Consider the following 23,324-nt stretch of genomic DNA (forward strand, 5'->3'; position numbering starts at 1 on the left):
GGCTCCATCATCTGGGACCTCGTACTCATTTGGTTTAATGAGATACTGGACCTCCACATACGATCAAAGCCTGAAGATGTTGTACATGTCGATTTTATCATTCGCTGCAATATTTCTTTCATTCAGCAGCTGAGTTCAACTGTAAATCATCAAACGTCCTTGATGCACCAACTGGGAGTCTTTGAGAGAGTTTCTGATCATAACTGAACATTTTTAAGACCAAAACAGGTTTAGACCATAAAAGCAGGTGACTTCTTGTTGGTTCTAAAACAGTTTTCATGGTGAGGAATGAACTTCAACTTTAATAATTCTCATATCAACAATAACCTTTTCCAACTCCGACAGGCAACAGTAGGATCATTAAAAACTGGAATGAAATATTAAAACCATGATTGATGTAATGATTTGCAGGTAACGTGGTGCGAGAGGCAGAAATCAATCAACAGTTACTTCACAAACTTCTTCAGTTAACTTTGGAGCTTCTCCAGCAGCTGGGGACCAAACATCCAGCAGCTGGTTTCAGGTTTATCTAAGCGGCTCAGCTGCACAGATTAGGCCATAACAGAGCTGCAGTAATGCTGCAGCTAAGACGGGCGAGCAGGCTCTGCACCAAATGATGCAACCTTAAGTCCGCCGCCACCAAACTGTTGAAGGGGGGGGTAGGTGTGGTGTGGGGGGCTTCAAACTGGAACGTGAAGCGCTTGTTTTGAAACCTGACTGAGTGATGGTTCGTGTTTAATAAAAGAAGACAAAGCAGCAGTTTGATATTGATTTCTACGTTACGTAAAGAGGGAATTCATGTCACAGTTGGTGTTTGAAGAGGTTACATCACCGCTTTCATCTCCCACCCCCGAATCTCTTGTCTGACTAAATGTTTGATAGTTATTAGAGATCAGTGTTGCGCTGGTCACTGGGAAGAAGCTGCCTGCACGAATCAAAGTCGAAATTACCGAGCCGTGTGCACATGAGAACAGGGAAAGTGATCTTCAGCTCTCAGAGGATCTGATAGTTTCTCAAGTGCCTACAGAGACAGAACATTTTAAAAAGGTTGGATCATAATGAGATCACTTCTGAGTCTGGTTTACATGTGCGACTTAAAGGAGTCAAGTACTGGTTTATAATTTGAGTTCAGAATGACAGTCTAACATCAGCTTTGTTACCTGAAACGTACCTTAACACGAGCAGTTGTGCTGTTCAACACTGTGGCCATTTTGAGCTTGGTGGTGCATTCAAGGACCGTCTGGTTTGCAGTTAGTCAGTGAGCTGCAGAAATATGGGTAAAATTTAAAATATGAAAAGGAAACAAGGCATAGACATGGGTATATGAGAAATATGGAGAAGACATAAAACAGCAAAGTGTTCCCACAAATTCAGCTGTCAGAGTTCTGTTTTTGAACAGAAGATGTCATCTTGGACTTGTTCAATTTCTAACATTTCACTGAACCATCAGATGACAGAAAGAAATTAAATGAATAGTTCGTTAGTTGCAGCACTAGTTCGGAGAACGTACACGTCCAAATCCCATATTGTTTTGGAAAATTATTTAGCTGCAGCACAAGGTCCAGTAAAACTCAGTGTCCATCAAAAAACAGACTGATCAACAGCTAAATTCAATTGAGGCACAATTAGTAAATAAGAAAACAATCTCCATGAAAACTGCAAACAGCCAGCCCGACACAAATATTAGCAACGATGTAAAGAAACAGCAGCTTGCACACACACCTACCTGTAAGGTTTCTCTCCCAGCAGTATTGTCAGTGAATAACACCACAGATTCCCAGAAGCTACAAGGAGTTAACGTAACAGAAATATGGGCTCAGTATTTTTCACTCTGCTGCACACAGAGCAGAGGTCACATTCATAAATGCTTTCACACAGAAATCTGTGCTCTGATGCAATAAGGGAGCGAAATCTGGTTTGGACAGAGAAAGCTAAGTGGCTTTCATTCATTCAGACACAAAACAGAGAATGAGGAACAAGAATCTCCATCGGTAATGAATAGAAACTGTCATAACAGTGTTGATACGTGTTTTTTAAAGAAGCTGCTGCTCGTTTATGGTCTGATTGATTTTCAGTGCTCCTTTAGGAATGTTTTCACCGGTGCTGCAGGAAACACTCACACGGCTCATTTTATAAAAGGGGTTTTGTATGAGGATGCACTCGTAACCTTGAAAATAAATTTGTTTATTCATTCTGTGGTTCTCTGTTCCCGTCCTCTAAACTACTGTCTCTGAGGAACGGAGACGCTATGAGATTACAGACGGACTCACAGCGCCACCCGCTGGGCCGCATCACAGTGACAGTGTAATAATGTCAGAAGCTGTTCCGTTTACCTTACTGCTATGAATTAACGATGTGGATGACTGTGTAAATAAAGGCTACTGTGGAACATTACTGAGAGCAGAGTGGTTCTTATTTCTGGGGAGTAGAAAGGACAGAAGGCAGAAAACAGACCCTAACATTGTACTCACCCCGCCTGGAGTCCGTGACATATCCCATGGTCCTTGGTGCAGATCCAGGAGATCCCGAAGCTGCCTTAAAGAGCTTAACTGACGTCCTGAAGGTTTTATGGAATCTCATCCCCTGGATATGTTCAAAGACTTGTAGAATGGTGTCTGGAGCACTGAAATGGACTTGAATCCTTTCCAGGAGTCTTAGTCATGTCAGACATTTTAGGGATGTTCACAGTGAGAGTTCAGAGGAACTAATGAAGTCTCTGTGGGTTTTAACTTCCATTAGTCTCTGGGAGGGGTCCAAGAGTTCTAGGGTGTCTCATGCATGTCCCAATGGTGCTTGAACAAAATGTCTGGGGGCTAAAAGTTTTAGCAGGCATCCACGCAATTGACATGTGGATACTTGTATGTGGTGTCTGGAGTGGTTCTGAAGAGTCTTCATTCAGACTATGATCCCCAAAAGACTCCTGGTACCTGGTTGGATGAATCTGTCCCTGCAATGGGTTAAATGTCCTCGAAGGGGTTTCAGAAGTCATCCATTGTGCTAAAAGGGACGTCAGGAGACCTGCGTCCTTGATAAGGACACAGATTCCTGAGAAGGTTTTAGGAGTTCCTGGTGGTTTTAACATCCTTGGGGACGTTCATGACGTTTCCCAGCAGCTCTTCACTTCTATATTCATATCTCTCCCAGACAACAACTTCCAGTGACATCACTCTTCTGTTCTCATGCTGTGGTCCAGTCTTGTACTGAAGGGATAGAAGTGAGACTTTCAGATGACATGTAGCTCAGTCTTCAGGTTCTGGGGTTTGAGGATTTCAGGAGTCTCAGAGGAATTCAGCATGAAGCTTTGAAGGGGCTTAAAAGTGCTTGGGATGTTTACAGGAGTCACATTCCAGTAGTGGTTGTGGTGTTTGTGGCTGGATTCAAGGGTTTTGAAGGTATCTGAAAATCCCTTTGATGGTCTCAGATCACACAGGTGCCCCAGGAGTTCTGTCAAAGCCCTAAATGAACGTAGCTTCCGAAGTCGCCCTAGGGGTCGTTTGAGGGTTTTAATCACTGGTTCATGAACAAACATCTTTAGGTTCCTGAGCTATGACAGGCTCAACGGTCTCTGGACTTGGTCCTTGAAGAAAGCAGCGAGGCTTCTCTTTCATCAAGTGTAATTATCCGTCTCACTACAGAGCTGTCGCAGCGCTTAATAAAATCCCCAAATTCAAACTCGGTGAGCGTGACGGTCAAAGAAGAAGCTGTTTTAAATAAAGTGTTGTGCTGCCATCTGCTGGTGTAAAGCAAGAACAGACCGTTTCCAAAAGTTTACACATTTACACAAACTGCTTCACAGATGAACATTAACTATAGAACTATAGAACTATAGTTAATGTATAGAATATAGAATTTTATTATTATGGGATTGTTTTTGTCAGATAAACAGTCACAACATCCTTCACAGATTTCAATCAACACAACTCACCTGAGGGAAGAAGTTCTAAAAGAATCAAACGTGGCAAAAGCTGCAACTTCTCATATGTCTTCAACAATAGTAAATCAATTATTATGAATTATTTAATTAAGTTAAATTAAATAAAGAATTAATTAAACTAGTTTCCTCAGGGAATAAGGAACATCTCTCCTGTCCTCTTCACTCATGTCTCACAGGTGATCTGAGAAAAACTCCTCTCTATGTGAACCTGGGATGAAACTAAATCCGTGAGCTTGGACTCCTAAAAAACATGAAATGACAAACTGAGGTCTAGTGAGAACTGACCTGTTTTTGAGATTAGAGCTGCAACAAGTTGATTAATCAAGGCGATAGAAAATTAACATTAACAACAGGTTTGGAAATGAATTGAAATATTTGCTGGTTCTAGTTTCACACACTGAGGATTTCATGTTCTAACACATTAGATGGTAACTCAGGCTTTTTAAAGTCATATGAACACAAACATCTGTCACAGTGTGAAATATCAGATACATCAGACTTTAAATGTTTCAAATCAATAGAACAGGAACATTTGAGCTTCATCATTTCATTTTATTTTGTCAGTAACTGTGATTCAGTCTCAGGACTCCGATGTTCCAGCATCTCAAATTAAAAACTCCTTGTTGTTGTTTGTTTGATGCGTCTGACAACAGCAACAACACTGTTCTCTACTCTCCAGTGTAGAAATGTCTGTTAAAATATAGAATATTTATAAAAAATACAGTATATGTCTCTTCTTCCCTGTCTCGTTCCACGTCCACATCAATGTGGATAAATATAAAAAACTCATGTTACAGTGAAAGAACAGATTCATGTAACATGATTTAAAATCCTGGTTTTCCTTTCGTAGTTTAATTTTTGAACTTCACCTGTTCGTCTCGGTCTGTTCCGTCTCCTCAGACTCAGAGTTTAAATTAAACGTTTGTATTTGTTCCTTTTTACTAAAAGTCTGTTTAGTAATGACATTAAGATAACGGAGAAATCAGTTGTTATGTTAGAACAGATATATAATTATCTGATTATACGTTGTTTCCTGATTTAGTGTAAATGTCAGGACTGACCTATAAAATAATACAGCACCGGCCGTGCTTTAGTGCAAATACACACACACACACACACACACACACACACACACACACACACACACACACACACACACACACACACACACACTGAATTAGAGCTCATAATGCTATGACTTTTTTATATTCTGTAATGTTTAGTGTTCATCTTTACTCACTTCTGTTGATAGTATAAATCAACTGATCTATATAAACTGAACCTGTTATCTGATCAGTCATCTGAAAACTGAAATGTGTGATTTGTTGACTTAAAAATGAAAAAAACTGAATCTCAGAAGTTTCTAGTTTCATGTATTCCTGGAAAAACTGATAAATGAGTGTTTCCTCCTCGTTTGACGTCTGTTCTGCTCTGACACAGTCAGTGAAGCTCAGCGTGTCCTCGATCGGCCTCAGCTCTGCTGTGTTTTCTGTCCTGTGTGTGTGCGAATGTGTCGTTTGTAGTTGGAGTTGTCGCTGAATCTGCGGCCGCACTCGTCGCAGCAGTACGGCTTCTCGCCTGTGTGGATCCTCAGGTGTTTCTGATAACCGTCAAACCGCGTCAGTCTTTTCCCACATATGTCGCACGTGTACGACTTGTCTGCTTTGCTTTCTACTTTCCGATGCACCTGCACGTGTTTGGCCCAGTGGCCGCGCTGAGCGAACACACGGCCGCAGATGGTGCAAATGTACGATTCCACCACCTCGGACAGTGGAGCTTCCAGTTCCACACAGTCGATCTGACCATTACCTGAAGCTGGTTCTGAAATTTGGAGGGCGTCCTCGTCTAGGTCAGAGCAGGTCTGCTGGGCTGAGGTACCCAGATGTGGGTCTTGCTCCGAGTCCCCCGGGTCCTGGCTCGAGGTGGTGGGGTCGTTATCCCGCTCATCTCTCCGGAACAACACGAGCTTGACGTGGTTCTGCTCCGTCGGAGGCGTCTCCTCCTGTGAATCCAGCCACAGCTCTTCCTCCTCCTCCTTGATGGAAGGAGGCTTCGTTTCATTCTGGTCCAGACCGCAGCTCCACTCCTGCTCCTGCTCCTCGGAGACAGCTGTCGATCACAACACAGGAGAGTCAGCACACGTTTAACATGCAGCATCTAACTTTTACCTAAGACCTGAACGTGCTGGAGTCCTGCAGAGACCTTATTCAGGAGGCTCGTGTGGAACAAATGTGAACTCAGAAAGATAAAAAGACAAAGTAACAAAAAAACAATGAACAAACATGGGAACTTTGGAAATCAGGAATTCCAGGTCCTCCAGGATCAAGAGGAATCATGCAGCTTGTTTTCAGTGAATCTATGCATGACACAAACTACACATCTGTGAAGGCTCCATTATTCTGATTTATATACAGACACAAAGATGAATCATATTCTGCACATAACAAGACTCAGAGGTTAAAGAGTCCAGGTGTTAGATGGTCTGTGTGTGTAGGTCCTACAGGATCTCAAAAATCTGAAGTAAAATTAAAGCATTTAGTGTCCTGAGTTCAGACACTGAGGATCTTAAGATAAGAGCTGATGGGACTCGGTGGTGAACATGCTGCTGTCCTGTCGCTGGATTTAAACCTTAACTTATCCTAACAATAATATTAACTTACCCTAACACTAACTTTAACTTATCCTAACACTAACCTTAACTTATCCTAACACTAACCTTAACTTATCCTAACAATAATATTAACTTATCCTAACACTAACCTTAACTTATCCTAACCCTTAACTTAATCTAACACTAACCTTAATTTATCCTAACACTAACCCTTAACTTAATCTAACACTAACCTTAAACTTATCCTAACACTAACCTAACTTATCCTAACACTAACCTTAACTTATCCTAACACTAACCTTAACTTATCCTAACCCTTAACTTAATCTAACACTAACCTTAATTTATCCTAACACTAACCCTTAACTTAATCTAACACTAACCCTAAACTTATCCTAACACTAACCTAACTTATCCTAACACTAACCCTAACTTATCCTAACACTAACCTTAACTTATCCTAACACTACCCTTAACTTATCCTAACACTACCCTTAACTTATCCTAACACTAACCCTAACTTATCCTAACACTAACCTTAACTTATCCTAACACTAACCTTAACTTATCCTAACACTAACCTTAACTTATCCTAACACTAACCCTAAACTTATCCTAACACTAACCTAACTTATCCTAACACTAACCCTAACTTATCCTAACACTAACCCTAAACTTATCCTAACACTAACCTAACTTATCCTAACACTAACCCTAACTTATCCTAACACTAACCTTAACTTATCCTAACCCTTAACTTATCCTAACACTACCCTTAACTTATCCTAACACTACCCTTAACTTATCCTAACACTAACCTTAACTTATCCTAACACTAACCTTAACTTATCCTAACAATAATATTAACTTATCCTAACCCTTAACTTATCCTAACACTACCCTTAACTTATCCTAACACTACCCTTAACTTATCCTAACCCTTAACTTATCCTAACACTAACCTTAACTTATCCTAACAATAATATTAACTTATCCTAACAATAATATTAACTTATCCTAACCCTTAACTTAATCTAACACTAACCTTAACTTATCCTAACACTAACCTAACTTATCCTAACACTAACCTTAACTATCCAACCCAACGTAACTTACCTAACCCTAACCGAACTGATCCTAACACTAACCTAACGTATCCTAACCATTACTAACAACGCCCTAATATTAACTTATCCTAACCTTAACTTAATCTAACACTAACCTAACTTATCCGAACCCTTAACTTATCCTAAATAACTTAAACGTACCTAACCCTTAACTTACCTAACAAGATTAACTTATCCTAACCCTTAACTTAATCTAACACTAACCTTAACTACCTAAACCTAATTATCCTAACACTAACCTAACTTATCCGAACCTAACCTAAACTTATCCTACACTAACCGTAACTTATCCTAACCTAACCTTAACTTATCCTAACACTAACCTTAACTTATCCTAACACTAACCCTTAACTTATCCTAACAATAATATTAACTTATCCTAACCCTAACCTTAACTTATCCTAACACTAACCTTAACTTATCCTAACACTAACCTTAACTTATCCTAACACTAACCTTAACTTATCCTAACACTACCCTAACACTACCCTAATCTAATCTAATCTAATCTAATCTATTCTAACCACGGAGGGTTAACGTTGCTACACCGGGAGGGACCCGTCCTCTGTGGGTCACACACCCACCGACCCACCGCCTCTTCCCCTCCTGTTCCTCCAGCACCGACACCTTTCACCGACCTGTCCCGGGGACCTGCAGCGACACCTGCGGCTTCCTGGAGAGGTCCAGCAGCCGCCGCTGGCGGTCGATCTCCAGCTTGGAGCGGCAGATCTCCTCCTCGTACTCGGCTATGGTCCTCCCGAACACCCCGAAGATCTCCTCCGCGGCCGCGGTGAGCCGCTGGGTGATGAGGAGCCTCAGCATGTCGATCTTCGACATCTTAGCGGAGGTGACACGGAGCTGGAGAAGTCGCTTCTCCGAGGCGTCGTGCTCTTGTTTACCAGCTGCACTTCCTGCTTCACAAACGTGCACATGCGCAGCTCGTCTTCACCTGGTGGCTGTCGCTGGCTCCCCCTGCTGGAGCAGAGGACTAATGACGTCTCCAATTAAAAGGTGTTAATGAGGTTTGTTTTAACTTCATCTTCTCTGTGTCCAGATCTGTGGGCTTTTAAAGTGTTTTATTAGTATTAGTTTGAAGATTGAATTTATGTATGCGTGTCAGATTTACATCATCTTTGTTGCAGACCAGATTAAAAGTTTTACCAAGTACCGACACAGGTCATTTTAAAAGGGATCTTACCTGGAGGTGCAGCAGCAAAGTCAAGTTCAGCCCAGTCGCAGCCTGCAAGACGAAAAAAATTCATGCGAAAAGAATCTCTGCAAGTTTCCACTGATGACTTTATAGCACGAGATGTGCACGTCATGATTTGCACGTCATGATGTGCACGTCATGGGTTTCTAAAGATCCTTTTAATTCCTAAAGTCGAATGGCATCATCTACATCTGTGGTGTTAGGGTTAGCGTTAACCACTCAGATCATCTCTGTTTAACTGTGATGCTTCTTAAACCAACCAGCTGCGTCAGTGATGATTAAAGGAAGGTGAATAATTACACACATATCAGTTATTTTCAGGATTATCATTTTAATTTACATTCATTTGTAAAGATTTGTTTCCACTTTTACATTTTCTCTTGTAATTGTTTGTTATAAAAGTCAAATTAAATCATAAATAAATTAAATAAATCAAAGATATATAGTTTCCTGTAGGAACTGTTGAACCAACCTGTGGTTCTCTATCTAATAAATCAAACAGATTTTCACACTTTAATCTCAGCTTCAGTTCCTTCTTGAGAATTGAATGTCTCTGTTCTCCGTCTCCCTCTCACCTCAAAACACACCTGATGGCACATTCAGCTCCACCAGGTGTTCAACATATGGAGTCCTGACAGTACAACTACATCCGGCTTTCGGTTCCTGTAAACCCAGTGGACCTGAGAAGCTCATGATGGTAGTTTATTCTGAAATGCTGCAGAGTCTCCATCAGGTGGGGTTCAGGAGGGCGGAGCTCAGGTGTCTCCTCTGACAGGGGTGTTTGTAGAAGCAGGACAGCTGGCTGAAGCGCCGGTCGCAGGTGGAGCACCAGTAGGGCCTCTCGCCCGTGTGGGTCCTCAGGTGCACCGTGAGGTTTCCCTTCTCCACGAAGGCGCGGCCGCAGTACGTGCAGGTGAACGGTTTCTCACCTGTGTGGCTGCGGACGTGCCGCACCAGCGTCGCCCTCCGGCCGAAGCTCTTCCCGCAGACGGTGCAGCCGAACGGCCGCTCTCCCGAGTGGATCCGCATGTGCGTCCTCAGGTTCCCCCTCAGGGTGAAGCTCTGCCCGCAGACGCTGCAGCAGAACGACGTCTCTCTGTGAACTCTCAGGTGAAGCTTCAGGTTGTCTCCGTGCTCCAGGTGTTTCCCACACACGCCGCAGTCTCTCGGATGTGCCGAGGTGTGGGTCAGAAGAGGACTCTTCCTCTGGAAGGCCTCCCCGCACACTTTACAAGTGAGCCCCGGTGGAAGCTCGTGAGACAGATTAGCTGACCTTTGACCCTCGGTGTCCTCAGGGCTCCACAGTGCTGCAGCCTCTCTCCAGTAGTCTCCACTGTCTTCAGTGTCTGAGGGGTCAGCCCGGAGGGGGCCGTCACATCCTGCTGGGTCAAAGTCTGGCTCTGAGGCTCCACAGTCCTCACGGTCAGCCTCTGTCTTAATCTGAGCCGCCACGGTGTCAGAGTCTGGTTCAGTCACCATGCTGGTCTCATCCAGCTGGACCCTCAGGATCGGGTCTTCAGGGCAGCTTCTAATCCAGGAGGAAGCCTGAGCAGGATCTGAAGGGAGGCAGAGGACAAAACATGGAGTTATTGTAGGTATGAGAGCGGGAAACTGAATATTTAGGATCAACTGAGTCAGATCTGACAGAATCTTTTTAAATAACACTAATAACAATAATAATAATAATAATAATTAGAATAATAATAATAATAAGAATAAGAAGAAGAAGAAGAAGAATCATCATCATCATAATGATAATAATAATTATCATCATCATACATTTATAATATTCTTGTGGCGACAATTAAATTACAACATTTACTTTATTTTATACTGTATTATTAGTACCAATAGTACCCATAGAACTATTAGTACTATTAGTATTATTAGTATTATTAGTATTATTAGTATTATTGGTACTATTATTACTATTAGTACTAATAATACTAATAGTATTACTAGTACTTCTAGTACTAGTACTAGTAGTACTATTAGTATTATTAGTATTATTAGTACTATTAGTTTTATTAGTACTAATAGTATTATTAGTATTATTAGTATTATTAGTACTATTAGTACTATTAGTACTTTCCCACCCCCGGGTCTGGGGGGGTGGACCCGGACCGACCTGCCCCCTGGCTCCTCTTGTCCTCCTCGGACCTCAGGCTGTCCAGCTGTCGCTGCTGCCGGTCTATCTGGTCCCGGTACCGGGCCACAGTTTTCCCGAACAGCCCCAGGATCTCCTCCACCGCCTCCGCCAGCCGCTCGTTAACGAACCTCCGCAGGGTCTCCATGTCTGACAGCGGGCTGCTCTGCGGGTCTTCGCCGCTGAAGCTCTCCACCGCTCCGGGAGAGAAGGACGAGAACATCCGCTGCTCTGAGGACATGTTAGCTTTACTTTGTTAACTGCGTTTTTCCTAAAAACATCAAATCGTGTTGTTGACTGTAAAAGAAAAAGAGAGTTAATCATCTAAAGAGGAGAAAAACTCGACATTAAACTTGAATCATGTTCAATTTGCTGCTGAATAAAAAGTAAACACAGCTCCGACAGGAAAAGACGTCGACGGGAAACAAGGTCTGTTCATCAATGGTTCCGGGGATCAGCTGATTATCGGAAATTAAAAAATAATTTAAAATAATCCAGTGAAGGTAGCAGCTCTGCATTCAGAATACTACTTAACTCATATATGCTTAAAGTACCAAAAGTAAAAGCAGCTTAGCTCATTTAACAGATGATATTATTACTTTTTATAACCACTGTGTTCGTCTTATTGGAACTATAAAACCACATTATACACTGTTTTATTTACTTTACAAACTGCTGAGTGTTTGGTGAATTTCACATTCATCTAATGAGTCATAATTATAATGGCATTAACAATAATTAGTTAATTAACAAGTATTTTATGATTAAGACTTTACTGTTACAGTGAACACAGACTGTTCACAACTGTTGTACTTTTAGAAATTTGTAGTTCAGCCACTGAGTGGCAGTAAAGTCAAAGTAATGAGAACGACCTGTTAACTGATTTACAACTGGTAAATTCAACATTTAATAGCAAAAGAGAGAATTATCAAACACTAAATGACAGAATAAAGACATCACTCTATGTCTTTATGGGGACAAGGAACAGTGAAGCCGTTAAAAAGCAAAATTAAAATATAAAGAATTTTATCCTGCTGATTGTATCAGAGCCTGTGTCAAAGGTCAATAACATTTATAACTTTATACTTTATAACAAATCTTTCTTCAGCACTAATGAGATAAACGTCATCGGTGCTCATCCATCTATCACAACATTAAACCACTTTCCTGTTTCACATCCTCCTCTCAGCTTGGTAACCATGGCAGAAGACAGGATCCAGTATTAAAAACAAGACATTTACTAAAAATGTCACATTGTCAAAATAAAAGTGAAGTTTCCCTGCTTCAGATCCTCACTGGAGGGGGGCAGCACCGTCAGGGTGGGACGAGCATCACCTACAGTAGGAGACACCAATCAGCTTAGAGGACATAGAGCACTCAGCTGTCCATCAAACAGCAGATACTTGGACACCTTTACTGTGTGACAGTTGATTTTCTCCTTTAAGGAGTTTCTGTCAGATGGTTTTTCTGCTCCACCAGTCACTGACTCACACATTGTTTCACTTCCTGTAAGAAACCTCTCATGGAAATCAGCACAGAGACAAAGACAAAGAGTCCTCGTACGTAAGATCAATTCAGATTCAATATTCAAATATATCCAGAAGAAACATATCCCCACAGATTCACTGACCCATTCCTAATCAATAAAGTTCTAAACTGATTGATCCATTGATAAACATCATCATCAATGTATTGATCCAAGTCCCTGTTGGAGTGGGTCAGAACATTTCCATAGAGCCACTTTGCATCAGCAGCACCATGCTCCAGTGCTCTGGGAGAGTTTATAGTCCTGAGACTTGAACCCTGGATGACTGACAGCTGTCCTTCATGACAACAGAAGACACAGAAATCCTCCTCATCCAAAACATGACTCTGATCTCCGTCCTCATCTGGACTCTCCTCTGCTTCACTCAGGGTGAGGAAAATCATTTTTCTGTGAGCTGAGAATCATTTGGAGTGTAGCTGAGTTTCAGCTTCATCATCTCATGTCCAGTGTTTCTTCTCTCTCCTCAGGGTCTGTTGGACAACATGTCCTGACTCAGTCAGCAGCCAAATCAGTGCAGATCGGTCAAACTGTGACTTTTAACTGTAAGGCCAGTACAAAAGTACCTCACTACACTGGTTCACAATACTTTGTGTCCTGGTACCATCAGAAAACTGGAGAAGCTCCTAAACTTCTGATCTACCTAACATCAGACAGAAATTCAGGACTCTCCACCAGGTTCAGTGGAAGTGGAGCAGGGAATGGAGTTGACTTCACTCTGACCATCAGTGGAGTCCAGACTGAAGATGCAGCAGTTTATTACTGTCAGAGTCATTACTGGTTGAACAGTCAAGCTATGTTCACACAGTGAAAAGTGGTCGTACAAAAACCTCCCTCAGTCAGACTGAACAGAAACTGAACTGAACTGACTGCTGCAGCTGGAAGCTACTGATACAGTTCACTGAGGACACACACGGCAGAGAAAGAGAACGACCTGTAGAGAAACTGGAAGTTTGCATAAAACTGGTCTTGTGCATCACTTCTGTCTCTGAGCTCAGTAACCATAGCAACAGTCAGTCATCACTGCTGAACCATGACAGACTGGTTTCAGTATTAAAGTACCGTGGCCCTGAGAGCTCAGTGCACAGCGACTTAAAACACGTACATTAACAAAACAACTTAATAACAGAAGCGTCTCATTGAGGAAACAAAGCTGCAACAAGTAAAACACAAAGTAATCATGGAAATATTCTACTAAATGTTGTATTCACTGATGTAGCACAGTTTATTTGAGGAAATGACACAGACACACATTCACCAACTCCTGATTACAACAACCAGCAAGCTCTGGACCCTGAATTGAGACTTATCTGTGTATTTAAGTGTCACAAGACTAGAATCCAAATCTGTTGCCAGAGACAACGCAACAAGAGATTTGAGATAAGGAAGGTTTATTAACAATATTGATGATAATGCAGTGGATGGATTTCAGGAACCAGCAGCCGAACAGAGCTTTTGTCAGGCGAGTATGGTGGTCTAGGAGAGGAGACAGAGTTAGATTGAGTCTGGCTGGATGTTGGGTAATGTTATACAGGAGTACTCACTGAAGTGTTGGTGAGCGTGGTCGAGTGGCAGGAGGAGTGAACCAGATAGAAGACTGAGGTGTCGTAGACTTGAGAACCAGAAGAGGTGGTGGCTTGTAGACCGGTGAATATGGTGGAGCTTCCAAGATGGCCGACAGCAGAATGAAGCATGTGTAGACTGGGAACAGAGGAGGAACGATCTGTTCTGAAGAATGACTCAGTAAGAACACACAGCATCAGAAGACGGTTCTACAGAAATCCAACGTGCAGAATGAGACAAATCCAGGGTCCAAACAACAGTCCAGGTCAAGCACAGATAGGCAGAACTAAGAACAGGAATCAGATGGGCTGTTAACAAAGTCTAGAGACGGTCCAGGTCATAGACACAGAATCCAAGTCAGGGACAGAACAGGGGAGGAGGCAGAGGGGAACAGGATCAGGTCCAGTACACTGACGGTACCAAGGAGATGAGCAGAGGCAGGTTCAATGTCTTCTCAGATTGATGTGAGATTATCTGGCAGAGTGGTGCAGCACATGGAGCTGCTTAAATAGAGAAGTGAGGGAGTGGCACAGGTGTAGCTAATGAATAATCAGAGTCATGAGGTAGGGAGGAGGAAAACCGGAGACAGACAGACAGGAGAGAGCTGGAATCATGACTTTTAGGTAAAAGGAACAAACGGGGGATTGTTTGTATTTACCTCTTTTTACCAGCACCTACACACTCAGCTCAACACTTCATATCACACAGACCAGTTAAACCAGTTCAATAACAACTACTTAGACAGAACAGCTTTATCTCAGCGTCTTCTTTTCTACTCTTTCCCACCTCCTCCTCTGGTCCTGTTGTACTTGACAGACTGTCTTTACACATCTATCAGTCTCTTCAACCAGCTTCTTCTTCTCAGCTGTTGTTACTTTGCTCCATTCAGGCTGTGATGAGCTCAGACCAACTCACCACCTCTGTTCTGTACCTGCCCTTTGGGATCCCTGTCTAAGTCCTGCCCGGTCCTGTTGGACCTGGACTCTGCACTGCGGTGTCCCTGGATTCAGACGGCATTTAAACTTCTCTTTTAGAATTACAAATGTCAAAGTCCTTTTTCTATACAAGACACAACTGTGGTAAAAACGGACTCGGTACCATTTTCACTGGTTTAATAACTGAACTAATATAAAGTGTTTATATCAAAGAAAAGAAGAAGTGACGTGTTCGTGATGTACTTGATGAAATCTTTATTGTTTTCAGCTGTGAAACAGTTTAATATGAAACATAATGAGAGAGAGATACTGAGACCAGTAGCAGAGAAAAACCAGAGTCCCAGTGAGTCCGCTCAGGACTGGGAACACTGGTCTGCCCTCAGAGTTGTTTTGAGTGAGGTCTGGGAGCCCTGGGAGGCCTCACAGGTCACAGAGTTCACCTTGGTCCACTGGTCTGCAGGGATCCTCAGGGTGCTGCTCCAGCTGTAGAGTCCGTCCTTCTCCAGCACCCCAGGACTCCTGTTCTCCTGCCAGCTGATGCTGCTGCTGCTGTCCACCTTCCAGGACAGAGTCCAGTCTGAGGGGTACCCCTTGTTGGCCAGACACACAAGCGTGGCCTTCCCCTGGTCCAGCTCTTTGGAGGGGGGCAGCACCGTCAGAGTGGGTTCGACTCGACCCACTGCAGAGACAGAGATTAATAAAGTTACTATGAGGGGAAGTAAACTTCCTGTTGTTGGGTGCAGCAGAGGAGGCTGCTGGTTCTGCTGGTCTTCATCAGACTAGATCAAACTGGTCTTCAGGGTTTCACTTCCCTCTCTGAGCTCAGCAACCATGGCAACAGACAGGCATCACTGCTGAACCATGACAACAGACAGGTTTCAGTAATAAAGATAAAAGGTTTCAAACAGGAAACTGTGACTTTAGTTTAATGAACAAACTTCAACATCAGTGTTCAACGATTCAAACGATGAATTGAAACAAGAGTCAGAGGCTTTTTATTAGATCTGCTCCAGTTTTAGTTTGAACCAAGTCTCTGAAGAGATGGTCTCCTCATTTCCACAGACATCACTACTAAAACCTCTTTAAAGGCTCAAATACTTTTTCCAGCTCCAAACATGAATCACAGCATTTGGTTCAATGAGCTACAGTCATATGATGATGCTCGTTGCTATAGAGAGGACGTTACATGTCATTCAATTCTTCAGTCTGGAAAGACGTTTGAGTAATACTGTAATACTTAACTACATAAAAAAAAATCTAACAAAGATTATTAAACTATTTCGTTTATTTTAGGAACAAAATGGAATTTAAATGTAAATGAATGAAAGAAAAATTAAAATACAGAAAGTTGAAGAACTGAAAACACAAATACTAATCAAAATAGTGTTTAAATGTAATTCTAATAAGATTGAACTCGAAATGTCAGGACAGATACTACAAGGAGAACAAAAGATTAATCTGACAGAATTTAATCTAAATCACAGTGAAGTCTGCAACAGTCAACAAAATATTTAATTTAACCTACAAACTAAAACATTTAAATAAACCTGTTTGTTCAAATACAACAGAATAAATGTTGAGTTTGAGTTTATATAAAAGTTTAGAAGTCAAATGTACTTACAGTTAACATCCAGTCTGGTTCCTCCACCGAACGTGTACCACAGTGAAACAAACTGATGAAGTCGTCGTACAAAAACCTCTGACTGTAGAGAGACACGGCTCTCTGACTCTGAAACAAACAAACTCAACTAAAACAAATACTGTTCCTCAAAAAATGTCTATTTTATTTAAAATGAACAAAAGTTGTAGATTATTTTCATAAATATTCACATTTTTATACATTTATATTTATAAATTGATGAAAAACAAAAATGGATCCATCACTTTAAAGAAGACAGAACACAGTTCTTTAATTTGAATCATCAACAGAAAATAATCAGACACTGATGAGACATTTTTAATTAATCCAATAATAAACTGATTGATCATTGATAAATATCATCATCATCATGGTATTGATCCAAGTCCCTGTTGGAGTGGGTCAGAACATTTCCATAGAGCCACTTTGCATCAGCAGCACCATGCTCCAGTGCTCTGGGAGAGTTTATAGTCCTGAGACTTGAACCCTGGATGACTGACAGCTGTCCTTCATGACAACAGAAGACACAGAAATCCTCCTCATCCAAAACATGACTCTGATCTCCGTCCTCATCTGGACTCTCCTCTGCTGCTGCTTCACAGGTAAAGTCCAGAGAATCCAACTCCTCTCCTCTATCAACATGTGTCCCTCTGAAATGAAGCCCACAAAACCATGATGCTGCTGCTTTATGTTGTTGTCTCTGTATCCTCAGAGTCCAGAGGTCAGGTCACAGTGACTCAGCCTGGAGCAGTGAGAACTGATCTGGGAGGAACCGCCAACATCAACTGTAGAGTCAGTCAGGATGTTTTTGTTTACAACGACCATGAGTTTTTACACTTGTACCAACAGAAAGATGGAGAACGTCCTAAACTGCTTATTGCCTATGCTAATCGTCGAGCATCAGGGATTCCAGATCGTTTTTCAGGCAGTGGATCAAACTCTGACTTCACTCTGACCATCAGTGGAGTCCAGGCTGAAGATGCAGCAGTTTATTACTGTCTGAGTGTTCATATTATCAACAGTCAGCGAGTGTTCACACAGTGAAAAGTGGTCGTACAAAAACCTCCCTCAGTCAGACTGAACAGAAACTGAACTGACTGCTGCAGCTGGAAGCTACTGATACAGTTCACTGAGGACACACACACACACACACACACACACACACACACACACACACACACACACACACACACAATCACACACATACACACACACACACACACACAACCTTGACCAACTCAAACATAACTAGTTACTGAAACACATTTTTTCATAACTCAACATTTATTCACATCATTACATCCAGTCATTTATCAGAGTGAGAACTTTGAACTCCGGTCTCCTGCATTGAGGGCAGAGATGTTACCACTACACACTACATGTCGTTAACTGTAGAGAGAGAATGACCTTATTATTATCATTATTCCAGTGTTGCACTGTTCTGTACCGTCGTCACTCTCACTACACATGTGAGGATCTTACTCAGACTGATGAAAGTCATTTGATCTTCTGTATAACAGAACACTTCCTGTAGCAGCTGAGGCAGCTCGGAGAGTCACTAAGGAATCACAGTTTAACACACAACAGGTTTTATTGTTTCTATGAGTATTTTAAATCAACATTATGAAAACTATAGTTTGAGGACTCACAGGAGGAACAACAGCTCATACTGATACTAGCTGATCGATGCTGACCAGTATAAATCATCCTCACAGACTGAACCATCCTAACACTGTGCTGCAAACTGGGACACATGTTCAGTATCTCTGTTAGTTTACTGCAGCTCACAGTATCACTGGGCGCTAACTCAGTCCTGCTGTCAGTGAAATGTAAAACACAGAGCTTCATCTTCGTTGTGGGAACAGTTGTTCCCATGGTTACTTAGGGAAAACAAATAAAAACACATTATGGACCCACCAACGTCCCAGCAGCTGTGTGGAGTCAGTACCTGCAGCATCACTGTGTTCTGATAATTCAGTCTCAGGAGTAGATCTCCAGTAGTCTGAGTATAGAAGATGTGGGATGTTCAAGATCACAGCTGCAAATGTGCACGTGTCACATTAACAGTTTGACAGTAGTGTCACCTGGTGGTGATCACTGATCATCAACTGAGCCTCACTGACCACATCAATACTCATTGTTCAGGTTCTGCTCATATCTGGTCCTGACTCCGTCAGTGTCTTCCTGACGGTGTCACCTGCTGCTCATCAAACCTCCAGAGGATCCAACATGCAGCAGCACGTCTTACACCACTGTTCTGATCTCTGCACCGGCTTCATGTAGCTGCTCCATCAGGTTCTAATCTCTGACGCTTATTTAGACGGTACCCAACTCAACAAAAGTATGTGAACCAGCGTGTGTGAAAAGGTTCACTTACTTCCTCCATTTCATGGAGACCATGACATTCCAGACAGTTGACTCACATTTTCTTGCCACTGTAGATATTTTGTCTTGTACCTCACATGTAAGTCACTTTGGATGAAAGTATCAAATGACTGAATGTAAATATGTTATAAATAAGTTAGTTAAAGGTTCAATATGTGGTTTAGTAGATGATTACTGCATGTGTGTGTCAGGCTGTGTACAGATAAGTTAGGTTTAGTGGATTTTGAAGTTGTTGAAGGTGTTACAAGTACTAATACTACAACTACTGCTCCTTATACCTCTTACAGGTACTAACTGTAGTGTTGTGGTACATGTCTCTTGTTCAACCAGTGAGTGGCAGTAAAGTCAAAGTGACAACAACCTGTGTTAGTGGTGTGCTGCCAGTTTTACTGTTTCTATTATTGAAGGAGCCACTTTTCACTTCACCAGCACTAATGTAGAGATGTGGATTAAAAGTGGGAAACTTGTTTTGTGAGAGTTCAGAGATTCATATCAAAGCTCTGATGTTTTACTTCAGCACGTTATGTTGTCGACGGTGTTAAATGAAGAAAACAAGTGTCCAACAAGTGTCAGTTTCACTGAGTTCAGAGAGATTAGTGATCAGGACATTAGTGGAAGAAAAGAATAAAGAGAACGATGGAGACGTACAAGAAATACACAATGATAAGAACATTTCCTGCTGATACCAAATAAATAACTAACATACATAAGAAGATAGTTGAATATTCTAAAGATAAATCTGTTATAGTTCTTCTGAAAGTTTCCTTAAACATCAGCCGTCAAATTAAAACACATCAGGGAATTAAACAATAATTATTAAATGATGATATATTTATTCATTTCATCACTGTCACTGTGCAGTAACGTAAATGTACCAGAGCTACATCTATTGCAAGAATTTTAAAACCACATATTAGAGTAAAACTATTAAAATCAGTGAGTTGCTGTAATAGAATTAATGTAGCTGCAGCTTCAAATACTTTGTTGGATGAAAGACTTTGTTCATTACATGAAAAGTGGCTTCACTGGAGTTTCACTTCCCTCTCTGAGCTCAGTGACCATGACAAAGACAGGTTTCAGTCCCAAAGATAAAACTTACTGTGTCTGTCTGCAGCTGTTAACCAGCAGCATTGACCTTCTTCCATCTCTTGTCCATGTTAAACTAATGATCCTCTTCTGTTTGGTTTAGTGATTTGTCATCACCCCGAGGAAAGTACAAGCCTGTTTTCTACTTTTTATTTATTATTATTTTATTTCTCAGGCGTTGACTCAACCTCTGCTGCTGTTCAAAGAAAACCATTAAAACACTTTAATATTAGTAATAGCATGACAACACATTATTTGATGATGTGATCTTTATTCTCTGGAAACATAAAGATATTAAAATACAACAAGCTTTAATAATGTTGCTGAAACAAATCAAATTAAAGAGCGAGACAGAGACAGAATTAGTCAGAGCAGAATGAGAGAGGTGCAGGAGGAAAACCAGGAGCAGAGTCCCAGTGAGTCAGCTCAGGACTGGGAACACTGGTCTCTCCTCATGGTCTCTCTGACTGGACTCTGGGAGCCCTGGGAGGCCTCACAGGTCACAGAGTTCACCTTGGTCCACTGGTCTGCAGGGATCCTCAGGGTGCTGCTCCAGCTGTAGCGTCCGTCCTTCTCCAGCACCCCGGGACTCTTGACCTCCTCCCAGCTGCTGCTGCTGCTGCTGCTGCTGCTGCTGCTGCTGCCGTCCACCTTCCAGGACAGAGTCCAGTCTGAGGGGAAGCCCTTGTTGGCCAGACACATGAGTGTGACCTTCTCCTGATCCAGCTCCTCACTGGAGGGGGGCAGCACCGTCAGGGTGGGACGAGCATCACCTACAGTAGGAGACACCAATCAGCTTAGAGGACACAGAGCACTCAGCTGTCCATCAAACAGCAGATACTTGGACACCTTTACTGTGTGACAGTTGATTTTCTCCTTTAAGGAGTTTCTGTCAGATGGTTTTTCTGCTCCACCAGTCACTGACTCACACATTGTTTCACTTCCTGTAAGAAACCTCTCATGGAAATCAGCACAGAGACAAAGACAAAGAGTCCTCATAGGACCTGAAATACACCAAACTACACAAGCAAAGATTTTAATTTTTAATAACTATGGTTTTAAATTTGAATTCAGTTCGGTGAAATACAATTCAATTTGAACATCCAGCTAATTTCCAACTCCTGATTTATTCATATTAAGATCTATTTGGAGTCAAAACAATCAGTTCAGATAACCAGAGATACAAAATAAAATAAAAGATCGAACAAATTTTTTCTTCTTTCACAACCTTTGTTTCTTTTTAACATTTAGTTTACAACTCTGAAATATGGTTTAGTTGTATGAAACATCTGTTTTTAAATCAGATAAGTTGTAAAAACACAAAATATGTCAAAATTACTTTAAACAGTTAAACATAAAGAACATTCTGTTATAATACAGTAATTCATTATTAATAATAATTTTATTATTATGTCTTTGTATTTGTTCTATTTCCTTTTTTGGTTAAAGTTGACTTTAGGATTGTTTCAAAATGAAAATAGCAAAATATAAATTAATTATGTTTAAAGTATAAAGGCTGTTTTTAATATTTCCTGTAGTTTAAATGAACTGAAACATGTTAAAGTAAGTTCAGTAAAGCTGTTTGGAAATCAAATCCAAGATTAAAGAGGAAAATATAACAGTAAAATTAACAGGAAAGTAAAGTAATTTTAATTAATAAATGAAAATGAAGATCTAATTCAAATGTTCATAGAGAAATTACAAACTTAAATGAAGATAGATTATTCAGTATAAAATCCAAAACTTACATCCAAAATCCAGTCTGGTTCCTCCACCGAACGTCCACCACAGTGAAACAAACTGATGAAGTCGTCGTACAAAAACCTCTGACTGTAGAGAGACACGGCTCTCTGACTCTGAAACAAACAAACTCAACTAAAACAAATACTGTTCCTCAAAATATGTCTATTTTATTTATTAATGAACAAAAGTTGCTGATTATTTTTATAAATATTCACATTTTTATACATTTATATTTAAAAATTGATGAAAAACAAAAATGGATCCATCCGTCATCACTTTAAAGAAGACAGAACACAGTTCTTTAATTTGAATCATCAACAGAAAATAATGAGACACTGATGAGACATTTTTAATTAATCCAATAGTAAACTGATTGATCCATTGATAAATCATCATGGTATTGATCCAAGTCCCTGTTGGAGTGGGTCAGAGCATTTCCATAGAGCCACTTTGCATCAGCAGCACCATGCTCCAGTGCTCTGGGAGAGTTTATAGTCCTGAGACTTGAACCCTGGATGACTGACAGCTGTCCTTCATGACAACAGAAGACACAGAAATCCTCCTCATCCAAAACATGACTCTGATCTCCGTCCTCATCTGGACTCTCCTCTGCTGCTGCTTCACAGGTAAAGTCCAGAGAATCCAACTCCTCTCCTCTATCAACATGTGTCCCTCTGAAATGAAGCCCACAAAACCATGATGCTGCTGCTTTATGTTGTTGTCTCTGTATCCTCAGAGTCCAGAGGTCAGGTCACAGTGACTCAGCCTGGAGCAGTGAGTTCTACTCTGGGAGGAACCGTCAACATCAACTGTAAATACAGTCGGAGTGTAACATGTTGGCAGAAACAGAACCAAAGATGTTTTATCCTGGTACCAACAGAAAGGGGGAGAAACTCCTAAACTCTTGATTTACCTGGCTGATCTGAGAGAATCAGGGATCCCAGATCGTTTTTCAGGCAGTGGATCACAGACAGACTTCACTCTGACCATCAGTGGAGTCCAGACTGAAGATGCAGCAGTTTATTACTGTCTGGGTGAACATTATGTGAACAGTCAGTTTCCAAGCACACAGTGAAAAGTGGTCGTACAAAAACCTCCCTCAGTCAGACTGAACAGAAACTGAACTGACTGCTGCAGCTGGAAGCTACTGATACAGTTCACTGAGGACACACACACACACACACACACACAAACACACACACACACACACACACACACACACACAAACACACACACACACACACACACACACACACACACACACACACACACACACACACACACATACAAATGTAAGAATAACTCAGATTCAATCAGTTATAATTTTTTCTTAGATCCAGCTGACCACACTAACATCAGTCCTTTGTTTTAATAGAAGCAGAGAGACTTTAACTGCTAAATA

The 23,324-nt window shown here is 41.3% G+C and overlaps 2 protein-coding genes, 1 pseudogene and 3 gene segments (V, D, J or C); 2 read left to right on the forward strand and 4 right to left on the reverse strand.

Annotated features, from left to right (window-relative positions):
* Positions 1-3,844: 3,844 nt before the first annotated feature.
* LOC113155233 (zinc finger protein 19-like) lies at positions 3,845-9,052 on the reverse strand. Its single transcript, XM_026349840.1, has 3 exons — positions 8,871-9,052; positions 8,311-8,735; positions 3,845-6,043 (listed from the first exon to the last, which is right to left on the reverse strand). Exons 2-3 carry the CDS (start codon positions 8,507-8,509, stop codon positions 5,406-5,408), a joined length of 837 nt encoding a protein of 278 aa, XP_026205625.1. The 5' UTR covers positions 8,510-8,735; positions 8,871-9,052; the 3' UTR covers positions 3,845-5,405.
* Positions 9,053-9,182: 130 nt separating this feature from the next.
* Positions 9,183-11,520, reverse strand: LOC113155219 (zinc finger protein 32-like). The gene is made up of 2 exons (XM_026349821.1): positions 11,011-11,520; positions 9,183-10,438 (listed from the first exon to the last, which is right to left on the reverse strand). Exons 1-2 carry the CDS (start codon positions 11,267-11,269, stop codon positions 9,612-9,614), a joined length of 1,086 nt encoding a protein of 361 aa, XP_026205606.1. The 5' UTR covers positions 11,270-11,520; the 3' UTR covers positions 9,183-9,611.
* Positions 11,521-15,305: 3,785 nt separating this feature from the next.
* On the reverse strand, positions 15,306-16,787 carry LOC113153568 (the record flags this gene model as incomplete). The annotated part of the segment is given in 2 exon segments: positions 15,306-15,748; positions 16,691-16,787. Coding segments are annotated over 2 exon segments (423 nt in total), but the record flags the coding sequence as incomplete, so codon positions are not given.
* Positions 16,788-17,254: 467 nt separating this feature from the next.
* On the forward strand, positions 17,255-17,752 carry LOC117152931. The segment is given in 2 exon segments: positions 17,255-17,310; positions 17,421-17,752. Coding segments are annotated over 2 exon segments (384 nt in total).
* Positions 17,753-20,445: 2,693 nt separating this feature from the next.
* On the reverse strand, positions 20,446-22,061 carry LOC117152923. The segment is given in 2 exon segments: positions 20,446-20,952; positions 21,928-22,061. A coding segment is annotated over 1 exon segment (276 nt).
* Positions 22,062-22,495: 434 nt separating this feature from the next.
* On the forward strand, positions 22,496-22,997 carry LOC117152932 (annotated as a pseudogene).
* Positions 22,998-23,324: the final 327 nt, after the last annotated feature.

Source organism: Anabas testudineus, chromosome 11, assembly GCF_900324465.2.
Source record: "Anabas testudineus chromosome 11, fAnaTes1.2, whole genome shotgun sequence".
Classification (NCBI taxonomy): domain Eukaryota; kingdom Metazoa; phylum Chordata; class Actinopteri; order Anabantiformes; family Anabantidae; genus Anabas; species Anabas testudineus.

Excerpts from the sequence above, each read along its gene's own strand:
- LOC113155219 (XM_026349821.1), bottom strand. The coding sequence starts at position 11,269 with ATGTCCTCAGAGCAGCGGATGTTCTCGTCCTTCTCTCCCGGAGCGGTG. Across the intron at positions 10,439-11,010 it reads CAAGAGGAGCCAGGGGGCAG|ATCCTGCTCAGGCTTCCTCC; the intron begins GTCGGTCCGGGT and ends GCCTCCCTTCAG.
- LOC113155233 (XM_026349840.1), bottom strand. The coding sequence starts at position 8,509 with ATGTCGAAGATCGACATGCTGAGGCTCCTCATCACCCAGCGGCTCACC. Across the intron at positions 6,044-8,310 it reads GCTGCAGGTCCCCGGGACAG|CTGTCTCCGAGGAGCAGGAG; the intron begins GTCGGTGAAAGG and ends TGTGATCGACAG.